The sequence below is a fragment of the Pelophylax lessonae genome (genome assembly GCF_965119305.1).
Source record: "Pelophylax lessonae genome assembly, chromosome: 12".
NCBI lineage: Eukaryota > Metazoa > Chordata > Amphibia > Anura > Ranidae > Pelophylax > Pelophylax lessonae.
The window spans coordinates 40,503,117-40,528,940 of NC_138779.1; the positions used below are offsets into that span (position 1 = coordinate 40,503,117).

The window sequence follows — 25,824 nt, forward strand, 5'->3', positions numbered from 1 at the left end:
TTTATATCTGCCTGAAGCCCAGCTTTAAAAAGGGGTTAATACTGCCCAGGCACCCACACCTCCGATCTTTTCTCTGTTGCAGAGCTATAGTGACTATAAAGTCCTAATCAGCAGCATTCTGCCAGAAGTGTCGGATGGCTGGTCCTCTCCAATCACTGTGGTTCCAGTCTCTAAGTCACAACAGGACACAGTGATGATGTAGGGTCCAGCAGACAGAACCACAGAGCATAGCAAGGAACCAGACAACCAGGGAACCCATACGTGCAGAAATTTTTTTCTTTAGTCACCATGGCTCTGCCAAAGAGGGTAGGTTGGCGGTGTAGGCCATGGGACAGTATTTATCTAGCAACAGTCACATTACCTTCTCCACCAGAGGTCAGACGTCAATGGGTTTCACCCACCTGGGCCTAATTGTAGAGGTAATCTAAGAATAATGATGATGTCATAGGAGCATAGCCCCTTTTCTTTATGCAAAACAAATTGCTACAGGGCGAACTCACATTGCTGGGAGGACATCTATGGATGCCCCCCCCCCCCCGTGATCGGGTTTCCCGCATGCCCCCTGCGGCACACATCAGCACAGATCTGTGATCGCCAGGTTAAAGAGCCAATCACAGCAGCTCTATACCATGTGACCAGCTGTGTCCAATCACAGCTGATCACAGTGTAATCAGTTTTGACAGTTATCGGCAGTCCTCTCCTCACGTTGACAGCCCGCGAGGAAAGGCAAGCCAATAACTGGCAAATCCACACAGGGGACATCTACACTGATCATCAGGTTCCACAAGTGAGGCCTGTTAGTGGCGCCCCTCAGTGGCGCCCATCGATGGCCATCAGTGGGGCCCGTCGGTGGGTGGCCGTTGGTGGCGCCCGTCGGTGGCCATCAGTGAAGGACAAATATTACTTTAGAAAATTTTATAACTAAGAAAAACTTTTTTTTTTTTTCAAAATTTTTGCACTTTATTTGTTTAGCAAAAAAATGAAAAACCCAGTGGTGATTAAATATCAGCAAAAAAAATTTCATATGGGTACAGTGCTGCAGGACCGCACTATTGTCAAAGTGACAGTGCTGAAATCTGAAAATTGGCCTGGGTAGGAAGGGAGTAAAAATGGCAAGTACTGAAGTGGTTAAACAGTTTTCACAGACCATACTCCCTGAGGAGACCAAAGCATAATTTACCTTGTAATGCCTCCTTCGCCCTGGCCAACTCTTGCTCTTTCTGCACCAGTTGCACCTTCAGCTCCGTAACAGACAACACTTCTGCCGACCGGCTGTCATGGGACTCTTCCAGGTCTTTAGCTAGCATTTCCTTCATTTGTCGGAGCAAGTGGACCTCATCCTGCAGTTGTGATACCTCTTCCCTTAGCAGCACTGCAAAACAAAAAAGGACACAAAACATTATACCATTATAACTATTATACTATAGTATATTATACTATTATAACATTATCCATAAGATGTAGCCAATGCTCATCACCAGTGCACGCCTTACAAGCCCCATCAAGATAACAGCCCTAAAAACTCCACCTTTAAAGGTCAGCAATGGCAACCCCCATATTTCTGTTGTCACAGATTTCATTAGCCTTGACTATACACAAAATAGATAAGCGATTCACTTGGCTAAAATATTAAGGATCAGTACACGCAAACACAATATTTTTTTGGTGGACCCTGGAGGGACAAGTCATTTCCTGGATTCAGGTCTTGGATACTTCAACTAGGAGATCTCCCTGCCGTATTTCTCAGCTCTGTTCTGGTCTACCTGGGGGCTCTGTGTGTTCTTGCTCCTCCTGTTACCTTCTCTATATAAAATAGGTACCAAAATACCAGAGGGGTGAGAGGGAGCTCCTCATGATAGCCACAGCCATTGTGCAGACCTGGTACACAACAAGAGGATATATACAATATATACCAACAATACAGTCCCCAAGCGATATAAGAAACTGTTAGGTGGTTTGAAAAGACCCGGTCAAGTTATAACACTTACCTTTCCAGCCACCTGTGCCGTTTACTGACATCCACTGGGAAACCGACACTTCTGGAAGTGTTGATCTCTATGGTCCCCAACACTGGTTCCTCCTACTGGCCTTAGGTCTATGTAGGAGGACAAAGTGACATGAGGATAGGAGGAGGAACCAGTGAGAGCGAATGGAGACCAAGGAAATTTACATTTCCAGGAGTTTTGGATTCCAGGTGGACCATCTCTCTGCAACAAAACACGGGAAGCAGGAAAGAAAAGTGTACTTTCTTTGTTACGGGTATGGCCTTGGATTAAGAAAGGTTATAACATAACAGGGTCTCTAATTATCTAGAACAGCCTTTCTCAACCTTTGTACCCCAGAGGAATCTTTGCAATAAAATTCAGTTCTTAAGAACCCCTGCTAAAAGCAATTCACTGGGGGATCGGTGAGAAAAATGTCCCTTATATTTCTGGTCACAATTCAACCCTTCAGAGAATTAACACCTTTCTGCCTGGCCTATAGCAGATTGAAGGCCAGGCAGGAGTTTCCTCCTCCTGAGTGGATGTCATTAGACATTCTCCCAGGAGGGGGCATGATCTGTCACCGTCTGTGTCCACTGAACACAGCCGATGACTGATGAGTGTACTGGCTTCCTGCCGGTACCATGTGACTGCTGTGACCAATCACAGCCGATCACATGACAGTTGTAAACAATGGATGGCTTCCTTTCATGTCATCCATTGTGTACAGATGTGTTGCTAGCGGTGATTGGTCAATGTGATCACATGGTACCAACAGAGCCAATCACAGCCCATCTGTACCATGTGATTAGCTCTGGCCAACCACAGCTAATCACAACAAGACAAACTGAATTAACCAGTTTCATTCAGTAAAAATGCTTGCTTACAGCAATGAAATTCACTGCTATAAGCAATCATAATGCGTAAAAAAAAAGGGCAGTACAATGTTACTATGGTAACACATCGTCCGGGTCACAGTGTGTTAAAAAAAAAAAAAAAAAAAGCATATGTAATAAAATAAAAACAAAAATTAATAATAAAATATTTTTTTTATAACGTCACCAGTGTCCCTGATCACAGCCATACCAGTTATGACACTGCACTGGTTAAAGAATCTAAAAGAAATTTAAATAATTGTGATTTTTTTAATTTTTTTTATTTCTTCATTTAAAAAAAAAATAATAATAAAAAATTACAGCTTCAAAAAACACGCCATGCCTCCTACTAAATACCTTACTCTATCTACTTTAAAAAAAGGGGGTAATTTGGGGGATATTTGTACTGTACATAGTTTGTGGACTAAATTTTCCTACAGACTAAAACACTGAATTGGGTTATTTTCACCAAAGAAGTGTAGTAGAATACATTTTGGCCTAAATTTATAAAGAACAATTATTTGCAAAATTGTATAAAAATAAAAATGCTATTTTTTTTTCAAAACTTTCAGTCTTTTTTTCCTTTATTTAGTAAAAAATAAAAACCCAGTGGTGATTACATACCACCAAAAAAAAGCTCTATTTGTGTGAACAAAATGTTAAAAATGTAGTTTGGGTACAGTGTTGCATGACCGCTCAATTGTCATTCAAAGTGCTACAGTGCTAAACACTGAAAATTGGCCTGGGCAGGAGGGGGTAAAAGTGCCAGGTATAGTGGTTAAAAAGATCACTGGTGTTGTTGCTGGCCCTGCCAAGTGGCATTTCACCTGGAACTATACAGTCACCATGGGATGAGAGGTTAATCAGCCACGGCTCAAGAAACCCACCTAGCAACCTATGGACGAACCCCAGAAGAATAGCTGCTCTGGAATCTACCAAAAACTTAAATCTAATTTTCCCGTGGACTGGCCCTTTAAATTGTGCCTTTACTTAGCTGGCCCTTTAAATTTCTCACACCTCATCAAAGAGTCAGACTCTAAACCTCCCTGGCATTGCGCCATTACCCAAAATCCATTGCTGACCCGGGACAATGTCCCAAGCATCTACCGGCTTCCTGTCTGAGCAGAACCGGTTTGGATGGTTAATGTTACAATTGTGTACACTCATCAGAAATTATTGGCCAATTACTTCTCTGTGATCCGCGGTTTTATACAAATAACAATCCGGGATGATTATAAAGAAAACAGAATGATGATTGAGGGGAAAAAAAAAAGAGAAGTGAGTGTAATTATCCATTTTATAAATAGATACAGGAAAGTGATTAGAGAATTCTGAGCGGCCGTGTGACAAGCCGGGGCATTTCTTCTGGACATGGACAGGAGGAAGCTCTAAAAATAGGACAATGAAAATACTAACTAGTGCTTAACCACTTTACCACCGGAGGATTTTCCTGCTAAAAGACCAGAGGTTATTTTGCGATTTTTTTACTGCGTGACTTTAACGGACAATCGCGCGGTCGTGCGACGCTGTACCTAAACGAATTTCACGTCCTTTTTTTCCCACAAACAGAGCTTTCTTTTGGTGGTATTTGATCACCTGTGCGATTTTTTGATCACGCGCTATAAACAAAAAAAGAGCGTAATTTTTGCAAAAACAACAATATTTTTCACTTTTTTTTATATGAAATTCCCCCAAAAAAAAATGTAAAAATCAAAATTTTTTAAAATTTTCGGCCAATTTGTTTTACGCTACCTATGTTTGGTAAAAAAAAATCGCAAAAAGCGTATTTTGATTGGTTTGCGCAAAAGTTATCGCGTTTACTAACAAAGGGAAAGATTTTTGTCATTTTTGGTGTTTTTTTTTTTAACGAGTAATGGCGGCGATCTGCGATTTTTTTTGCGGTACTGCGACATTGCGGCGGACAGATCGGACCCTTGACTGACATTTTTGACACTTTTGGGGGTACCAGTGACATTACTGCAGTAATCAGTGCTATATATATGCACTGTTACTGCAAAAATGACACTGGCAGGGAAGGGGTTAACAGTATTGGACAGGGAGGGGTTAAGTGTGTCCTAGGGGCGTGATTCTAACTGTGCAGGGACAGGTCTACTAGTGTAAAAACAAAGATCAACAGTTCTACATAGTAGAACTGTTTGATCTTCACTTTTACACAGGGAGAACTGACAGGTGGCTTGTTTACATAAGCCGCTCTGTCTTTCTCCCGCTGTACCGGCGATCGTAGTGTGACCGGCGGACATCGGGTCCGCCAGTCACACTCCCGCACTCCTCCGTGAACGAGCCGAGGCGGGCGCGCGCCTCAGCGGGCGCGCGCCCGCCCGCTATTGGCTCTGGAAGGAGTGACAGGCGAGCGACGTAGACCTACGTCACTCTGCCTGGCCGGGGCCGACTGCCGCAGTAAATATACTGTGCGCAGTCGGCAAGCGGTTAAAGAATGCCAGGACAGGCAGAAAATCTGACAATGCTGACCTCCTCCTGAAAATGCCATTAGCCTGGCTGGTTCAAGAAAAAGCTGAACTCAAGGCAATTAGTTAAAAATAACATTTGAAATACGGTTTGTGGGCTTTTTCTTTGCTTGCAAAGGACTATATACTATATCTGCTCTCCCCAGGAGCCTGCATTCACTATATCTGCTCTCCCTGGGACTCTGCATTCACTATATCTGCTCTCCCCAGGAGCCTGCATTCACTATATCTGCTCTCCCCAGGAGCCTGCATTCCCTATATCTGCTCTCCCCAGGAGCCTGCATTCCCTATATCTGCTCTCCCCAGGAGCCTGCATTCCCTATATCTGCTCTCCCCAGGAGCCTGCATTCACTATATCTGCTCTCCCCAGGAGCCTGCATTCACTATATCTGCTCTCCCCAGGAGCCTGCATTCACTATATCTGCTCTCCCCAGGAGCCTGCATTCACTATATCTGCTCTCCCCAGGACCCCGCATTCACTATATCTGCTCTCCCCAGGAGCCTGCATTCCCTATATCTGCTCTCCCCAGGAGCCTGCATTCACTATATCTGCTCTCCCCAGGAGCCTGCATTCACTATATCTGCTCTCCCCAGGAGCCTGCATTCACTATATCTGCTCTCCCCAGGACTCTGCATTCACTATATCTGCTCTCCCCAGGACTCTGCATTCACTATATCTGCTCCCCCCAGGACTTTGCATTCACTATATATGCTCTCCCCAGGACTCTGCATTCAATATATCTGTTCTCCCCAGGACTCTGCATTCACTATATCTGCTCTCCCCAGGACCCTGCATTCACTATATCTGCTCTCCCCAGGACCCTGCATTCACTATATCTGCTCTCCCCAGGACCCTGCATTCACTATATCTGCTCTCCCCAGGACCCTGCATTCACTATATCTGCTCTCCCCAGGACTTTGCATTCACTATATCTGGTCTCCCCAGGAGCCTGCAGTCACTATATCTGGTCTCCCCAGGAGCCTGCAGTCACTATATCTGGTCTCCCCAGGAGCCTGCAGTCACTATATCTGCTCTCCCCAGGACTCTGCATTCACTATATCTGCTCTCCCCAGGACCCTGCATTCACTATATCTGCTCTCCCACAGTACACAGAACATAAAAATGCAATTATTTTAGTAAATATAAACTGCCAACTACCTTTTTTCATCAGCAGTATATAGCAGTCTGTAGACTTATATCAGTGTACAAGCACTGGTTAAAGCTTGTAGGAGTTTTCATTCTCCTCTGACTATCCTATGGAGCTGCATACCCTCTGCCTGGACAGTGCTGATCATGTGCACTCCCAAAAAAAACAAAAAAATCTAGCAATACACACTAAACTGAGCATGTGCGGAGTGCCCCCAGGGCTCTGTTCTATCAGCAGATGGATTGGGGACAGTAAAAAAAGGGTAGGATCAGAGAAGACCGTATCAAACAGCCTTTAAACACAATGCAGGGGATTAACCCCTTAGGTTCCACAGTGAGTAGAACAAGCATCCTTTACTGCACATACAGATAAGTATACATGTTCGCCAGCACACCATGGATCTTGTATAGCAAAAACATTTTATTGTGAAAGGATCACATCATAACAAGGTTAAGTGCAACGTTTCGGAGCCACGCAGGAGCACTTCGTCAGTGCTGATGAAGGGGTTCCGCGTGGTTCCAAAACGTTGCACTTACCTTGTTATGATGTGATCCTTTCACAATAAAACGTTTTTGGACTGCTATGCAAGATCCATGGTGTGCTGGCGAACATGTATACTTATCAGTAAACTATCCACTGTCCAGCTGGTGATCGTTGCAGCACCTATTATAGATGTGCTTATACCCAGGAATGTGTGCGATGGGAATATGAACTATATACTTTACTACATATACAGACAGATTTGAGGCTGGGTTCACATATATGCGAATTGGATGTGGGTTTCCCCGCATCCAATTCCCATGACAGAAGAGTGTGACCGGCTCTCAATGAAGCTGGCTCTCACAGGTCTGGGGAGGCCGCGGTCCGGATTGCAGAGGGTCCGGTGCGTGTTAGGGTGCGGTTCAAGTGCAAATTCCGGCAAAAAATCGGACCTTAATCGGACCTGAACCGGTTTACAGACATACACTGAACCCCAGGCATGAACCCACGGCAACACATATGTGAACCCAACCTTACTGTTGTGGATTTAGTAACTCTTTGAGCAACAGAGCCGGCTCACCTCCTCTCCTGCCAACCTGTGATTGGCCAGTAGGTGTGAGCTCAAGAGTGTTGGGATCCTAGTTCCAACTCACCAGAGCGAGCCTGTTAGGAAGCTTTCACTGTACTGGGCCACCCATAGGCAGGAATGCTCTGGCCACAGATGGTGGATCCAGTACAGATTCCTGGCGGGCTCATTCAGGTGGCTAGGATCCAAACATGCCAGAGCTCATATCTATTGGGCAGTAAAGGAGCAGCAACAGTTTGATGAGGTCATCTCTCTGTTGTCTGCATGTCCCTTGGGGGGAAAAGGGGAGCTTTTAGCACCCCTTTTCCTCATGGGATGGTGGTAGGACTAGGTTTAATAAGAGGGTAATTTAAGGTTAATTTTGACCTCATTTAGTTATCATATGGAGAGATGCTATATTTCTGAGGAAAGGGTCAGGCTGTCCTTTTTCTGGGAAGGCCAAGTAGGATCTTTCCCGCTCTTTTAGCCCAGTATCTGGGGAGATTAGGTAGTTGACCTCTATCAAGAGGTCAGAATAGCTCTTTTCTCCCGCCTAAAAGCCCCCCGGTTTATTCCAGAACCGGGGTTCTGGGGTATTTAAGGGGGTGCTTCAATAGGCTCAGGTCAATCGTCTCAGAAATCAGAACTGTGGTGTTCCCCTCCCTCCCCTTGGTTTGTTGCGGCCAAATTATTATGTGGTGGTGTCATCTTTGGTTGAGTCATAGGAGGACTAAAGTGTTATGATGAGTTTGTTTGAATATTATTATTACGTTTATTTGTATGGTTGGAAAAATATTTTGGATCAAATCTGGTGTTTATACAACCTGAGTCGTAGTGGCTAGGTTGTTACAGTGTTCTGACCATTTGATGTGTTTATTAATTTTTTTGAAACCAGTAAAGCCCTGTTCACACTAAGGCGACCTGTGAGGCGACCTGGTCGCCTCACAGGTCGCCTTCCATAGGGAAGCTGCGGACCCGTTCTAATAGGAGCGACACAAGTCGCTCCGACTTAGAAAAAGGGTCCGGAGCTTCTTTGGGGCGACCAGGAGGCGACCGCCATAGACTTCAATGTTATGAAGTCCGTGGCGGCCGCTCCGAGGTCGCGGCGCGCTGCTCGCACCGCGACCTCGGAGGTCGCCCCTGGAAGTAGCGTCGCCTGCATGTGAACGAGGACTAAAACGGCCACGGCTTTATTTATCCAACTCAATGTCTGGTGTATTATTTAGAATTAATGCATATTTCTTATGTATGGTTCGTTTTGTAAGCTTATCAGAATACCTGTCTGCCATCCCATAACAGCACATGTGAATTCAGGACACCTGATTGGCTCCCAGGCTTTCCCATCACTCTACCAGTCTGAATGCAGATCAAAGGTTTACAGGAGGCTGAAACTCAGGTATTTATTCAACTACATTTCATGACGTTCTGTCTCATAAGAACCACCATTAACCAAAGGAAGTTGTAAATCTAGGGCTACTTTAAAACATTTTATATATTGCAGCCTACCAGTCCTGAAGTATCAAAGGGTCAGAGGTCACATGTAATCTGACTGCTTGTCAACTGTTTAGTTTACACATTATCTACTTAGGAGCTGGGAGATCACCTGTAAGCTCAGACAGTTGACAGGCCAGGAAATTAATGGTTTAGTTCCTCTTTACCGAAAAAGTAGGTAAGGGGTGTCTGTAGATTAAAAACAAACTGTACTGCTTTGACCAAAGTTGAATAATGCCTTTAGTATTCGTGTAGGCCGCCATCATACCCTCCTGAAGCCTGGCTGAAAACCTCCAAGAGACGGCATCTTCCCATCTTGTCTTGTTGCCAGGATGTTAAAACATTTCCAGCCTTTACCGCTCACCCCCACCATCACAGGAGTGAGCTCTCCAACCCCCCACATATGTGTGGTCCAATATGTCCTCAGTCTCAGCATTGATGAGCCTCAGAGCTACTGCAACGGGGGGGAAGAGGACACATGCAAGGGGGCTTGAATCAGCTGGGACTGTCTTGGCCACAAGGAAGGATGGGATGACGCCATTTCTGGGAGTTTTTCAGACAGGCTTCAGAAGGTATGTAAATGGCCTACTCCTATATTAAGGGCATTAGTCAATGTTTGTGTCCCTTCCCTGCATAGGCAGCTTTTTTGGTAACCCTTAAGGAGACCTCTGCCCTCTGATTACCTTAACCACTAGCTGCCCGCCCTATAGCACTTTTACTGGTACAGGGCAGCAACTGTGTGCATGACCACGTACATATCCCGCACTTCCACCTGCAGGGGGATACTGGTGCGTCGCAGAAGCCAATCCATGGGTACCGGAGGATTTGATGACCTCCAGCACACGCCGATCGTTTGTAAAACACAAAGAACTGAAATCTGCCTATGTAAACAAGGCATATATCTCAGTTCTGACAGGGGGGGAAGGAACTGATCCTGAGTTCCTGCAAAGCAGAGACTAGAATCCATCTCTTCCCCTAGTAAAAGCATTTCACACAAAAACACCAGCTGGGCGCACAGTTAACCCTTTGATCGCCCTGAATGTTTAACCCCTTCCCAGCCAGTGTCATTAGTACAGTGACAGTGCATATTTTTAGCACTAATCACTGTATTAGTGTCACTGGTTCCCGCAAAGTGTCGGTGTCTGATAGTCTGCAGCAATATTGCAGTGCCGCTATAAAAGTTACCGATCGCCGCCATTACTAGTATAGAAAAAAAAAAACAATTTGTAGACGCTATAATATTCATGTAAACCAATGAATATACGCTTATTGGGATTATTTTTACCAAAAACATGTAGCAGAATACATATTGACCTACATTTTTGAAGAAATTAGATTTTTTTAATTTTTATTAGATATGTAAAGCAGATATTGGATATGTAAAGCAGATATTGGATATGTAAAGCAGATTGTAAAAAATATATGTATTTTTTTAAATTGATGGCCTTTTTTTGTTTATAATGCAAAAAAAATAAAAACCGCAGAGGTGATCAAATGCCACCAAAAGAAAGCTCTATTTGTGGGAAAATTACAAATTTTATTTGGGTACAGTGTCACACGACCACGCCATTGTCAGTTAAACTAATGCAGTGCCAGTGTTCTATCAGAATACCGCTACCTATCAGATTCTGAAACTGTAAGTGACGTTTGGACGAGAACAGCTTATTGCACATGCTCCATGCGTTCCAACATGGCCGCTATGCGTTCCAATAGGTTTCCTAATGTGACAGAACACGAAGCAGCAGACATCTTCTTACACTCACGTAAGTCTTGAATTTTTACATTTATTTTAGCAGTAAACTCACCTTATATACTGAAATAGACTATTTAACAGCGACCGAGTGAAATAGTCTGAGCAGTGTGAGGTGTACCAAGATGGCTGTCGCCACCATCTACCTGCAGGTTTGTCGCTACTAGAATACAATAATAGAAATGTAATACTCTGATTCAGTATATAAGGTAAGTTTACTGCTAAAATAAATGTAAAATTCAAGACTTGCGTGGGTGTAAAAAGATGTCCGCCTCTGCTTCGTGACATGATTGTACCCAAATAAAAATTTGTCATATTTTCCCAAAAATCAAGCTTTCCTTTAGTGGCATTTGATCACCTCAGCGGTTTTTATTTTTTGCACTATAAACAAAAAAAGAATGACAATTTAAAAACATTTTTTATATATATATATATATATATATATATATATATATATATATATATATATATACACACATATATATATATACACATACACACACACACACACATATATATTACATTCTGCTATATTCTTGTCCGTATGTCACTTCCGGTTGCAAAATCTGATAGGTAACTGTATTCTGATAAAACACCGGATCACAAAATACGGCCTGTCATGAAGGGGGGTAAATCTTCTAGAGGTTACATGGAAGCTCCAATATTTGTATTCCAACGGGTTCCTTTTCAATTAAAGTTTTAAACAAATGCAACTATCTCAGACCAAATCTCCTCTGGAATAAGACCTTTGAGCAATGAAAGTTGGGTTCTATGAGTTATCCGGGAAGTTTTCCCTTGGCTCCCCTCTATCTGCACTGTATTATTTAGAGTACACATCCAATGTTTTCTGCACACCAGGGCCCAACGTGAGGTCACCCTCCCCTTATGTTTTTAGTGCAGAGAATTTCAGCAGTGCCCACAGGCAACGGCACAAAAAATTCTGCACATCAAAGCCGCCTAATGACAAATTATAGGCCTTTCTGGCAATTAGGGGTCAGGGCCGCCCATAGCTTAAGTGAACCTGACGCCCTACACATCCACAGCCAATTTGGAAGAGGTTTCATAATGAGTTTTATGTGGCTCTGGCTGAATGTTTTCAGTGTATAATATTTCTACAGTCTCTCCGGGGTCCTGACTAGACTCTGTAGCGGGTATAATGCAGAGGAGGAATGACTGCATGGCAGCTCCAGTCTGGACTCTGGATATAAATTGATGCGCTCCTCTGGGGAGATATAATTGTGAGAGAGTGCAGGAGGGCAATACATATTGCATTTTCCAATCAATGCCATCGCCTGCAATTCCCTCGGGCAGCTTGAACAATTAAAAGGGTCGCTCCCCATGGAAAGCATTGTTTTTACTTAAAGGGCAAATCCAACTAAAGACAGATATTTAAGTTGTGTGTGGCTACTTACCTACCGGTCACATGAATATGCTACTAGAACTACTAGTACACTGTACTAATGACCAGGGCCGCTGATAAGGCAGTACAACCAATCCTGTTGTACTGGGCCCAGGCGCCATCAGCTAAACCGGTGGGCCCAGGCGCCATCAGCTAAACCGGTGGGCTCAGGCGCCATCAGCTAAACCGGTGGGGCCAGGCCCCATCAGCTAAACCGGTGGGGCCAGGCCCCATCAGCTAAACCGGTGGGCCCAGGCCCCATCAGCTAAACCGGTGGGCCCAGGCCCCATCAGCTAAACCGGTGGGCCCAGGCCCCATCAGCTAAACCGGTGGGCCCAGGCCCCATCAGCTAAACCGGTGGGTTAAGTCACCTTGCTCTTTTTCCAGCAATAGACTTGGTGATCTACATTCTCTACAGGATACTCACTAGCATCCCCTTTACTGACACCCGTCCACTGACTCTTCTAGCTGCAGGAGTGCCCCCCCCTGAGGTCAGGCCCCTTGACACAGATCCGTACTCACTGTATGCAGAATCAGATCCTTCAGTGTCTCCCCTTCCAGTCTGCTATACAGGACCTCTGGGTTAAGCTCCTCTCTAGCTCTTCAGGCCCTCAAGGTCGACCACCTGATGCCGCATGGCACCTCTACATAGGAGGCAGCTGCCCCCTCCATCCAGGACCCTGCTCTCCCGCTGAAAGCCCCCAGTACATTTTCTCCTGGCTTTTATACAGATTCCCAGCATGCACAGATGCACTTTCCTCTGCCAAAAATCCCCAAGGCTGTACTAAACGCCTCTGCACTCATTCGTCGCGTTTCCTCCCATTGTCCAATATGCCTTTCCTATTGGACCAGTGTGAAACACTCTGTAGACAGAACGAGTTGCACATGAGTAGACCTCACTAACAGATCCTGCTCTCTGGTAAGCAGAGAATAATATATATTTACCTGCAATCCCTCTGGTAAGGGGAGAGGATTCAAAACTATACTTTCTTGCTAGCACCTACCTAGGAGGGTGCTACACATGTAAATGTCAGCCTTGCAATGCCTCATGGGAATTTTAGTTCTGCAACATCCCGAGGGCCACAGATGGCGTACTATAATCCTTCCCACCCATCTTAACCACATGCTGACCAGCCGCTGTACTTTTACTGCGGCAGGTCGGCTCTGTCCCTCTCTTCGTGACACAGCTAGTGAGGGTGTGCGCACGTGCCGACTGTACACAGGGGGAGCCAATGAGTGGGTCCGGCGGATGCAATGTTCACCGGGCACCTGCAATCACTTCCCATGGACACAGAATGGTGGTCTGCCGATGTAAGCACGGCAGACCGCTGTTCTGTCAGTGATGAACATAGGGATCCTGTGTTCCTCCTATTTAGGAACACAGGTCTCTGTGTTCATCCAGCAAGTCCATCCCCCACACAGAAAGCACCACCTAGGGACATACTTTACCCTTTGATCGGCCCTGATGTTAACCCTTTCCCTGCCAGTGTCTGTACAGTAACAGTGCATATCTTTAGCATTGATTACTATATTAATGTCACTGGTCCCCTCAAACGTGTCAAGTGTCAGTTAGGGGTCCGATCTGTCCCACTAAAAATTGATGATCGCCGCCATTACTAGTAATAAATAATAAAATTAAATTAATTTTGACATAAATCTTTCCCCTAGTTTGTAGACGTGATAACTTTTGCGCAAACCAATTATTACACTTATTGGGATTTTTTTTTACCAAAAATTTGTAGCAGAACACAAATTGGCCTAAAATGATGAAAAATTTAGATTTTTAATTTTCTTTCTTGTTCAAAATTTTTTATTAAGAATAAAGAAAGAACAAAAACGAGAAGAAACAGTGGGAAAGAAACAAACGGGAAATAGGATGCAATTCGTAGGAGAGATGAATTTGTTGCGGTTTCCCACGAATAATATGAAGCATAGGAGTCATAGCGGTTCGGCACCCCAATGGGTGACGATGCCAAAGCGCAAGAGGAGTAGGGCTGCAACTAACGTTTATTTTGTCTGTCGACTAATCTAGCGATTATTTTTCCAATTAGTCGACTAATCTAACGATTATTTTTATTTTATTTTTTTTGCTTGAGTGTTTTTTTTTATTAGCTAATTAATCCTGTAATTAATACAGACCCCTCAGTAAGCCCCCCTCCCAGTACAGACCCCTTAGTAAGCCCCCCTCCCAGTACAGACCCCTTAGTAAGCCCCCCTCCCAGTACAGACCCCTCCTCCCAGTACAGACCCCTCAGTAAGCCCCCCTCCCAGTACAGACCCCTCAGTAAGCCCCCCTCCCAGTACAGACCCCTCAGTAAGCCCCCCTCCCAGTACAGACCCCTCAGTAAGCCCTCCTCCCAGTACAGACCCCTCAGTAAGCCCTCCTCCCAGTACAGACCCCTCAGTAAGCCCCCCTCCCAGTACAGACCCCTCAGTAAGCCCCCTCCTAGTACAGACCCCTCAGTAAGCCCCCCTCCCAGTACAGACCCCTCAGTAAGTCCCCCTCCCAGTACAGACCCCTCAGTAAGCCTGGTAGGCCAGTCCGGCCAGGGGGCGTGGGACGTCACGTGTGACGCGTCAACGCCTTTCACGCACGTCGACGTATTTCTGTAGTCGACGTAATCGATTATGTCGACGCATCGTTGCAGCACTAAAGAGGAGTCTGGGAGACCGTGGTATATGGATTTGTACATTTTTTAATGGTAATGTTATGAAGCAAAAAAAGTTGTTGTTTTTTTCAGAATTTTTGCTCTTTTTTTGCTTTTAGAGCGAAAAATAAAAATCCCACAGGTGATAAAATATCACCAAAAGAAAGCTCTATTTGTGGGAAAAAAGGACATTAATTTTATTTAGGTACAGCGTCGCATGGCCGCACAATTGTCTAATAAAGTTACGCAGAGCCGTATAGCCAAAAACGGCCTGGTCATTAAGGGGATAAAACCTTCCGGTCCATACGTGGTTAAAAAACACTGTTTGCCTGGCTTTGAACACAGTATGCCTTTAATTGCACTTCCTCAGTTGACCTAACAAGTGCCTGCCCATGTTACAGAAACCGGACATTATGCAGGGAAAAAGAACCACGATCGCCAACCAGACGTGGCTGTTCTTACCGCCTCCCAATTAAAAAGGCAGACAAAGCCACTGTGACCGATGCTGAATAATGGACCATCTGCACAAAAAAGCAGCTATTAGGCAGACAAGGCTGACAGTCACAAATTAAGCCCTAGCAATGGACGTACGACATAATAAGTAGGGAGCCTTGGGGTAGTACAGACACAGGTATAAATCAGAAGCATGGTAATATCTCACAGATCATTCGGGAGACAGCATTGGAAATGTGACGGTGCAGTCCGGCAGCCGCACAAGCGCAGCGAGAGAAGGTCAAAGAAAATTAAATAGAAATGTAAATTTGTGTTCCTTTTACTTGTCCAAAAAAAAAAAAAAAAGACTGCGGGTACTGAAAGACATAACAAAATTAAAAGATTAAGCTTAGCAAGTGGAAGTTAGAAACTTGGAATGGTGCAATGGGTCTTATCTAGCCAGAAAGGTCATTTCCACAATGAGCAGTAGTAGCAACAACCGCTTGGTCTCTGATGAATGGAACACAGAGGACAATGATTACTGCCACATTTAAAGATGAACACCAAGCAAACAGCATAAAAAAGCTAACAATAAAGTGTCCGTGTCTTCCTGTCCCAGGGACAACTGCTCCCATCATTTTCTTGTCCTAGAAAGGGCAGGGAATGAGGGTAAGTGAGGTTGTGGCTAACCAGTATTTACTCTTCCAAAGTCCATCCAAAGCTATACTTCACCAGTAAGTAATTATATACTCACCTGTATACACCAAGGACACAGAGTGATTTCAACCAGCTGAGAGCAAACACAACTAGACAGTTTACCACTACATTCTCCAAAAATGCACATGCCAAAACATTTCTGTACACCTGACCATCACACCTCCACTATCTGGCCAAACCTATGTGGACACTTTTCCAAGGTATGGAGTTCAGACGTTTCCAGATAAGAGCGGGCCATGAATAACCTATAATTTAAAATAGTAGCTAAGTCTTTGTTAACAAATAAAAAACTGAAAAATTGGACAAGCAAAATTATTCAGCCGCTTTACTTTCAGTGCAGCAAACTCTCTCCAGAAGTTCAGTGAGGATCTCTGAATGATCCAATGTTGACCTAAATGACTAATGATGATAAATAGAATCCACCTGTGTGTAATCAAGTCTCCGTATAAATGCACCTGCACTGTGATAGTCTCAGAGGTCCGTTTAAAGCGCAGAAAGCATCATGAAGAACAAGGAACACACCAGGCAGGTCCGAGATACTGTTGGAGAAGTATAAAGCCGGATTTGGATACAAAAAGATTTCCCAAGCTTTAAACATCCCAAGGAGCACTGTGCAAGCGATAATATTGAAATGGAAGGAGTATCAGACCACTGCAAATCTACGAAGACCTGGCCGTCCCTCTAAACTTTCAGCTCATACAAGGAGAAGTCTGATCAGAGATGCAGCCAAGAGGCCCATGATCACTCTGGATGAACTGCAGAGATCTACAGCTGAGGTGGGAGACTGTCCATAGGACAACAATCAGTGGTATACTGCACAAATCTGGCCTTTATGGAAGAGTGGCAAGAAGAAAGCCATTTCTTAAAGATATCCAAAAAAATGTGTTGTTTAAAGTTTGCCACAAGCCACCTGGGAGACACCAAACATGTGGATGATGGTGCTCTGGTCAGATGAAACCAAAATCTAACTTTTGGGCAACAATGCAAAACGTTATGTTTGGCGTAAAAGCAACACAGCTCATCACCCTGAACACACCATCCCCACTGTCAAACATGGTGGTGGCAGCATCATGGTTTGGGCCTACTTTTCTTCGGCAGGGACAGGGAAGATGGTTAAAATTGATGGGAAGATGGATGGAGCCAAATACAGGACCATTCTGAAAAAAAACCTGGAGTCTGCAAAAGACCTGAGACTGGGACGAAGATTTGTCTTCCAACAAGACAATGATCCAAAACATAAAGCAAAATCTACAATGGAATGGTTCACAAATAAACATATCCAGGTGTTAAAATTGGCCAAGTCAAAGTCCAGACCTGAATCCAATCGAGAATCTGTGGAAAGAACTGAAAACTGCTGTTCACAAACGCTCTCCATCCAACCTCACTGAGCTCGAGCTGTTTTTCAAGGAGGAATGGGCAAAAATTTCAGTCTCTCGATGTGCAAAACTGATAGAGACATACCCCAAGCGACTTACAGCTGTAATCGCAGCAAAAGTTGGAGCTACAAAGTATTAACTTAAGGGGGCTAAATAATTTTGCACGCCCAATTTTTCTGTTTTTTTATTTGTTAAAAAAGTTTGAAATATCCAATAAGTTTCGTTCCACTTCATGATTGTGTCCCACTTGTTGTTGATTCTTAACAAAAAATTACAGTTTTATATCTTTATGTTTGAAGCCTGAAATGTGGCAAAAGGTCGAAAAGTTCAAGGGGGCCGAATACTTTCGCAAGGCACTGTATATGTATATATATATATTATATATATATATATATATTTTTTTTTTTTGACCAAGTCTTGTGCAGTGCTAAACAAAGTTGGATAGGCAGTTATTGTAACAAACCAAATACACAAGACATAAGCAATAAGAACCCTATCAAATAGAGCATGCAATCTAAAACATGGGACCTTTTTATGATCACAGAACCCCGATGTATTGCTTAAAGTGGAAGGCAAGTCAAAACCTAACTGAGCCTAAATCTACTCCCACCCCCATTCTAAACCCATTCCATCTACCCTGTAAAAGGAAGGAAGGCACCTTGAACCTCCTTTAGGGAAAAGGAGGTTGACTGCTGGAAGCATGGCGTCATTGTGGGCAGTAAACCTTAAAGGGAGTTCAAGTGGCTCCCTTAGGATTGGCTTGGGGGAAGCCTGAACTCTAGGAAAAGGCTACGCTGGGGCACGTCCAACTGCTCTAAGGAGATTCAGCTGTCACAAAAGTTGACAACCCTCCTGCCTTTTATAGGCATCTGTTGTCAGCTGTTTGTCCTCTACACCACAGGTGGTCATGTGAGTGGACCAAAGCGACTTCATAATAGGTAAGCATAGGCATCTTTCGTTTTACAGGGTAGATAAACTAGGCTTAGAATGAGGGTGGGTGTGGAGGACTTCAAAAGTGGTAATTGGCTTGCTTTGACTTTACATACAACTAGGAACAGAAATGCTGAATGCAAATCATATGGAATTTTCCATATTTATATAAAAATGACAAATCACAATTACATAAGTTAGCTACAACTAGGGAGATGTTTGCTGGTGGTTTTCTGTAGTAAAAACATAGACTGGACCATCCTTACGGAAAATGCAGGCATTCCAACCTGCAAAAAATGATTTCAGGGAGGTGGCACTCCGCGCCGTATCTGCTGGTGGTTACTGCTGGCGGGTAATGCTGGCGGGTTGTGCTGGCACTGCTGGGGGTTATTGCTGGTCATGCGGGTACTGCTGAAGGAAGCAGCGCCGCTGCTTCCTGTATGGCTCCTTTCACAGGCGGAGTGCATTTCATATCACTCCGCCTGTGACAGAGCCGGAACTATACAGGAAGCAGCGGTTCTGTCACTGACTGCAGACATCCTAAGTAGGGATGCACCGATCCGATATTCGGATCGGATATCGGTCCCGATACGGGCAAAATAGCTGGATCGGGGGAATCGGTAAAATTAAGAGATCCACGGGCTGATCCGGTTTTGCTCTTTACATAGCATGTGAGGGAGCTGTGAGGGAGCAGAGAACAGCTGTCAAAGAAAAAAAAAAAAAAAAGAAGAGCCTCCTGCAAATGCCTTTCAACTCTCCCAGTTAAGTAAACACAATGATTACAATGTATCTTTTCGTTCCTGCCGGAGGAGGGAAGTTTAACCTCTAAGACTAAACCCATGACATTTTAGATTTTGAATGCAAAATTGTTATAAGGTATCTGCCGATACCGATCCGGAAGTATTATTTTGTTATAAGCTCACAAAACAGTACTTCCGGATCGGACTCGGGATCGGCGATTTCAAAAAGCAAAAGATCGGGATCGAGACCAAAAAAGTTGGATCGGAACATCCCTACTCCTAAGTCTCACGCGGCAGCCAGGAGATCGCATGGCACTTGCGGGTGTCCGTGAGCCGCTGGACAAAGGCGGAGACCTGGGATGTCTGGATAATGCTGATAGCATGTTATCTGACACCTCAAGTTGATTTCACGTTCATTATTGCAGATTTATTTTAAAACTATTCAAAGATCCATACTCACACCCCCATCATTTGGTTCCCATACCCCCTCCTCCTTTGTATTTGATTAGCTCAGTACACGTGGTGATGGAGGCAATCACAGCTAATGAAGGAACCTATTTTATACATGGCTGGGCCATGTGATCTAGTAATCCTCTCATATCTAATAATCTAAACATTAACCAAATGAAGTGACGCCGTGCATCCGAGTTAATGCCAGCACGCACTCATCGATCGGTGTTCGAGAGCAGCAGTGCAACCTCACCGAGGACATGCAGACACAATCAATAAGCGCTGACTTGCATTAAGTCTGAGGGGAAGTGTCAAACCATTCGGATATTGTGAGAGCTCCATATACTAAGACCTTGGCACACAACACATCCTTCAATAAAGAGGAACCCAAATCTAAATAATTACTGCTGACTTCTTTATACTAAGATAACATGCTTATGTTCTGAAGTGAATTTGCTCAAATTCCCATAAATGATCATCATGGGAATTGGCCTTTTAAAACTGAATTCAAGGCAATTTTTTTTTAAATAGTCCCCCTCAGGGGGTTTAAAATTAAAAAAAACTGACTGTTAAGTTGGCCTCCCCTGCAGCACTGTCCCCTGCAGTAATTATTTTTCACCATTCGATATCCAGCACTCAGTGGCATTCAACCTGGAAGACTGAGAACATACTGTGAGTACGGGACATCAAAGACCGGCCTCTGAGGGAGCATCGATATGGAGCACAACGCTCATAGTGAGGCAGAGAGAGGCTTCGATATTGTCACATACTCTGCAGGACTGAGCACAGCTTACTGCCAGGACTAGTGCCAAAGAGGACTCTGCACATCATTCCACTGACCTGAAGACAGGGGAAGCCCAACTCCATAGGCACCTAAAGATGGGGCTTTGAAAACATTTCTGTACATAGGGACAGCCACCTATATGCAGGCCCTGCTTAGGAGCACATCACAGAAACTGTGCTTCACTCCTCCTCTCACTTAATGCAAGGGTCAGATCCTCCATAATGGGGTTTCCGAACTGCAGTCCTTGAGTATCCTCAACAGGCCATGTTTTGGAAAATTCCCATAGATAAAATAGCGGTTCTAAATACCATAGCCATTGACATTGATTTAAAGTAGCTCTAAAGGCAGAAGTTTACCTTAATGCAGTAAGGTAAAAAGTCCTCTGCATGCAGTCCCCTCACCCTTGTTACTTAACTGAGCCCAATCTTGATCCAGCGATGTGCACAAGAGCAAAGGCTGTCTTGCTCTCTCCCTCCCTCAGTGGCTCAGAGACAGCAGCAGGAGCCAATGCCTCGTGCTGCTGTCAATCACAGCCAGTGAAGAAGGAGCAAGGCAAGTCTTGCTGCCTGTGTCAAAAGGCAGGGACAGCGAGGCTCAGGAGCGAGCCCGAACCAGTGCCCCCATAGAAAGTGGCTTGCCACGGGGGCACTTGGCAGGGTGGAGCCAGGAGTGCCGGCGGAAGACCCAAGAGGCGGATGGAGGCTGTTCTGTGCAAAACTATTACACAGAGCAGGTATGTATAGAATGTTTATTATTTTAAAGAAAAATAAAATTACATTCATAATCACTTTATACCTATTGAAAGATGAAGGAAAACCTGAAACCATGAACTGCTGGGGGTACCGGAGGACGAAAAGTTAGGAACAACTGCTCTATATGGCTAACTGACCTTACACAATGTTGACAGTCAAATAAGGGCGCTGTTCACCTTATCTGATATACAGATAACTACAAGAATGGATAATCAATATGCATATGACATTTTTTCTTTTCAATAACCACTTAAAGACCAAGCCTATTTCTAACACATGTTGTTTACAAGTAAAAATATGTATTTTTTGCTAGAAAATTACTTAGAACCCCCAAAACTTTATATAACGGAATTTTTGTAAAATCTTACCGTAAAATTCCTTTCACTGAGTCCTCCGACAGTCGCCGCCCCTCAAATACTCTTCACCAATGGGTATTGACTTCCGCTTCGCAGGAGTAGCGGAAGTCAATACCCATTGGTGAAGACTATTTGAGGGGCGGCGACTGTCGGAGGACGTAAGAGAAATCTTTTTTAGCAAAGACTCTGGAGAATAAAATGGCGGTCATTGCAATATTTTTTGTCACGCGGTATTTAACACTAAAAAAACTTTTATTATTGTTTTTTTGTATATAATGAAAGAGGATGTCACACCGAGTAAATCGATACCCAACATGTTACAGTTTAAAATTGCGCCCACTCGTGGAATGGCGACAAACGACATTACTTTGAGATAACTTGTAACTATATTGTGCCAATTGGAATATATAGTAGAAAGGGATTATTTTTTCCTGTGTCCTATTGGGGGAGCTTCCCGTTATTTCTGTCTAAAGGCCCGTACACACTTGATGGAAATCGGACGAAATATCCTCCGATTTTTCTCTCTCTTGCTCAGCGGTCACAACCGTTTTTAGTTGACAGTGCATAATGTTCACAAAATTTCTCATCCGATTTTTTTTTTTTTGGGACATTTGTTCCCAGATTTCCGGGTCGTCAGCAACTTCAGATCATGCGCGGTCCTTTGTTTCCAATTTATGGCGGACGTACTGCATACACATTAAATGAAAATTTGTCATGCTGGGGACGAACGATAAAAATTTTGGTATTTGTCCCTCCGTTTTTTTTCTCGTTGAAAATGTCGGCATCGGCTGCTGAAAGTTGTGTACACACTAGCCGAAAATCGTACGATTTTACCTCGGACGGGAATTTTCGGCAGATTTTCTACTAGTGTGTACCCCACTTTAGAGACCCAACAGGAAGTGAGAAAAACGTTCTGCTCAGTGAGGGAATTCCCTCATGGACAATTGTCACAGGAATAGGTGTTCCCATTGGAAGACTTACTCTCACCCTTTTTTCCGGTGACAACTCTAAATTATAGGAATGACCATCACTTTGTGTACTAGTGATAATTCCATTGAAAGATTCTCCTCTATTCCCATTCTGGTGACCACTCAAAATTTGACATTTTCTTTCACTGTTACTCTCGCTGATACAGGTCACCAGGATAAACCGAGAGGGCGAATCGCCCCATAGCAGGGGATGAGCTTGAGAAAGACTATTCCCCAAAGTTGAACTCCAGGATAAATAAATACTGCCCAACTACTAGAGTCATGTATAGTCTTTCTTGAGTCCCGGTTCATACTGGTGTGATGCGGGAAACCCTCAGGGTCTAGGCCAGTGATGGCGAACCTTGGCAATCCAGATGTTTTGGAACTACATTTCCCATGATGCTCAACTACACTGCAGAATGCATGAGCATCATGGGAAATGTAGTTACAAAACATCTGGGGTGCCAAGGTTCACCATCACTGGTCTAGGCCAATGCACATTTGGCACGGCCACTTTTTTATCTCCTATTTATTTTTCTCCCACGTTTGTCACTCTGACTTTTGTGGGTTTTTTTCTCATGGATGAAGGGTGTGAGTCCTCGGGCTTACCCTGACATCTAGGGGGAGGATGTGTGGCCCTCAGGTTTCTTCCTCCACTGCCTCTGGGGGGGGTCTCTCTTTTTGGGAGAGCCCCTCGACCAAGTATACGATGGCAGCTTTGGCTGCCCAGAAGAACGTGGTCTGCCAGGCATTCTGGCTAGGCAGACCATGTAAACCTTTGTCCCTGTCAGGAGCCTAGTGTGTATTCACATGCACGTTTTTTTAGTGTGTGTTCACATGCACGTTTTTTTGTTCACTTACAGGTTTTTCGTTGAGGTTATTGCACCACCGCAGATTTAAAAAAAAAAAAAAACGATTCAGTGCCGGTTCTTGCATCAAACCTGAATCGCACACTGGTTCACACTGACATCTGCAAACCGCTGAGGGTGTCAATATAAAGTGAATGACACCCCCAGATTGTTCACAGATTGCAGTGCGAACTGTCAAATGGTGCAGGTATCAGGTTGCATAGGTGTGAGCACCCATGCGATCTGATTTCAATGCAGACCAAAAAAAAAGGGTCCTGCACCATTTTGGTGCGAATGCGATGCGATGCGATTTCAGGCATATAATTTGTATGGCTGAATTCACATTGCATAGACAACGCATGTGATCTGCACAGCAATGCGGTGCGAATCACATGCGATGTCTGTAATCGCACAAGTGTGAACCCATAGAGCACTGCGCCCTGAGCCCACCCAGTTGTGTGACAATAGAGAATAATTCGCTATTTCCACACTGATTCTCCTCCTGGCCAATCAGGAAGCGGGTCCTGAGACCAGTTTCGTGATTGGCCAAAAGGAGAGGCCATGCTATTGGCCAAGGAGGAGGGAGGAGACGCAGGGGAAGCCCACGGAGGAGACTGAGGGGGAAGCCACCGCCGCTGCCTGCCCAGGGTGAGTGAGCCGGCGACCGGGGGGGTTAGGTGTGTGGGCTGGAGCTGGTGTGGTCAAGGGGGTATGGTATGGCTTGGTCCATCTGCCCCCCCCCCCCCGGCCCATGGAGCACCAGCTGCCACAGGTATGTGCTGACTGATTGTACAGATTCACTTACATCAGGGCTCAACAAACCCCAGGCGCTAGGTCGCCATGACGACTAGAAATTGCGTCCTGGCGCCTGGGCTTGTCAGCCCATTCACTGATGGGGTTGCAGACTGTAGCGTTCTGAGTGTGTCTCTCTCTTATGCAGCCAAGAGTGTGCGCTTCTAGTTCCCCCCCTCCCCTCCACATAGACAGTAGAGGAGACAGAGCTGGTCAGCTTCTCCTCCTCCCGCCCTGTGTTAGGATCCCAGGTGCACATGGAGCCACCAGGGCCGGTCAGATTGTGGCTTCAGCAGAGAGCACAGGCAGAAATACAGTCAGTAGCTACAAATATCCTGGAGGGGGTGAGAGTAAAGATACCGATCCTTACAATCGGTCTCTCCTTGCAAACCTCATGCCACTTATCTGTACTACAGTTTTGTTTCTCCTACACCCGCTGTTATCTGGAATGAACTCTCTGCCAATGAACCCTCTCCTTGGATGCTAGGGGAGGACTCTGCTTATCTACTCCGCTTCATTTCAGTGCTGCTTACCTAAATGGTTAAATGATTAACTCTTTACAGCTTAACATCTGCAGGCTTTTGCTTCTGGTAGGATTGGCATCTGTGCCTGCTTGTATATCTGGTTAATCCTTCATAGCTACCTGGGACTATAGAGCTAATTAAACAAAGACTGCAACTCCTCTGAAAAGCAATCCATACACAGATGTTTTTTCAGAGACAATTCAAAGGCAGTGAGCAGGCGATATGTCACTGCAAATGCTGCAGTACGGGCCCATTTATTTGAATGGGTTGCGTTTATTAGTAGTGGGTTGTAATTCTTGAGAGTAGGGGCATAAATGATGGCAGGTTTATATGGGCACCAAGGTATTACTTTGCCCAGGGTCCCATGATGCTACTAAGATGGCCCTGGATGTTTGGGCGGGAAGTTTAACCACTTCTGGACTGGATGGATTTGCCCCCTTATTGACCAGGCCATTTTTTTTTTCTGCGATTCGGCACTGCGTAACTTTAACGGACAATTGCACAGTAATGCAACGGTGTACCCAAAAAAAAAAAAAAAATTCATGTCCTTTTTTTCCCCACAAATAGAGCTTTCTTTTGGTGGTATTTGATCACCTCTGCAATTTTTATTTTTTGCGCTTTAAACAAAAAAGGGCAACAATTCTGAAAAAAAAGAAAACCTTTTCACATTCTGCTATATAACATTCCCAAAAAAAAAAAAATTTAAAAATCAAGGCTCAATAGGCCAATATGTATTCTGCCACTTTTTTTCTTTTTTTTAACCAAAAATATGTGGCAAAATACATATTAGCCTAAAATATATATATATATATTTTTTTAACCAAGAATATAACTATTTTTCACATTCTGCTACCGTATATAACAGGCATGTCCAACATGCGGCCCAGAACCGCAGGCAATGCGGCCCACTTCCCCCTGACAATTTTTTTTTTTTTTTAGCTGGGGAGGAAGGAAGTCGAGACGGGGGCACAGCCACAGCGGCTTCCAACTAACTGTAGGCAGAGGCTGCCACGGAGGGGATCATCCACTAGTTGTGTTAAATTAGTGCTGGTGGGGAGCGTACCAGCGCGGGAAGGGCGCGGCGGCGTTTTATTACTTATATACCTTAACTATAGTATGTATTTTATATGCGGCCCGAGAACATTTCTCTACACTCAATGTGGCCCAAAGAAGCCAAAAGGTTGGACACCCATGGTATATAACATTCCCAAAAGAAAAAGAAAAAAATATCAAGGCTCAATAGGCCAATATGTATTCTGCCACATATTTTTAGTAAAATAAATAAATAAATAAATCGCACTAAGCGTAATTTGATTGGTTTGTGCAAGAGT

General features: G+C 44.4%; 1 protein-coding gene across 5 annotated transcripts in view; it reads right to left on the reverse strand.

The window, feature by feature from the left end:
- Window positions 1-25,824, reverse strand: part of LOC309567856 (kazrin-like) — a 228,340-nt gene that overhangs the window by 131,053 nt on the left and 71,463 nt on the right. For all 5 annotated transcript variants that reach the window (XM_082273358.1, XM_082273356.1, XM_082273357.1 and 2 more), the window contains exon 2: window positions 1,181-1,372. In XM_082273358.1, the coding sequence (XP_082129484.1) occupies window positions 1,181-1,372 (192 nt within the window). The remainder of the gene's footprint in view (window positions 1-1,180; window positions 1,373-25,824) is intronic.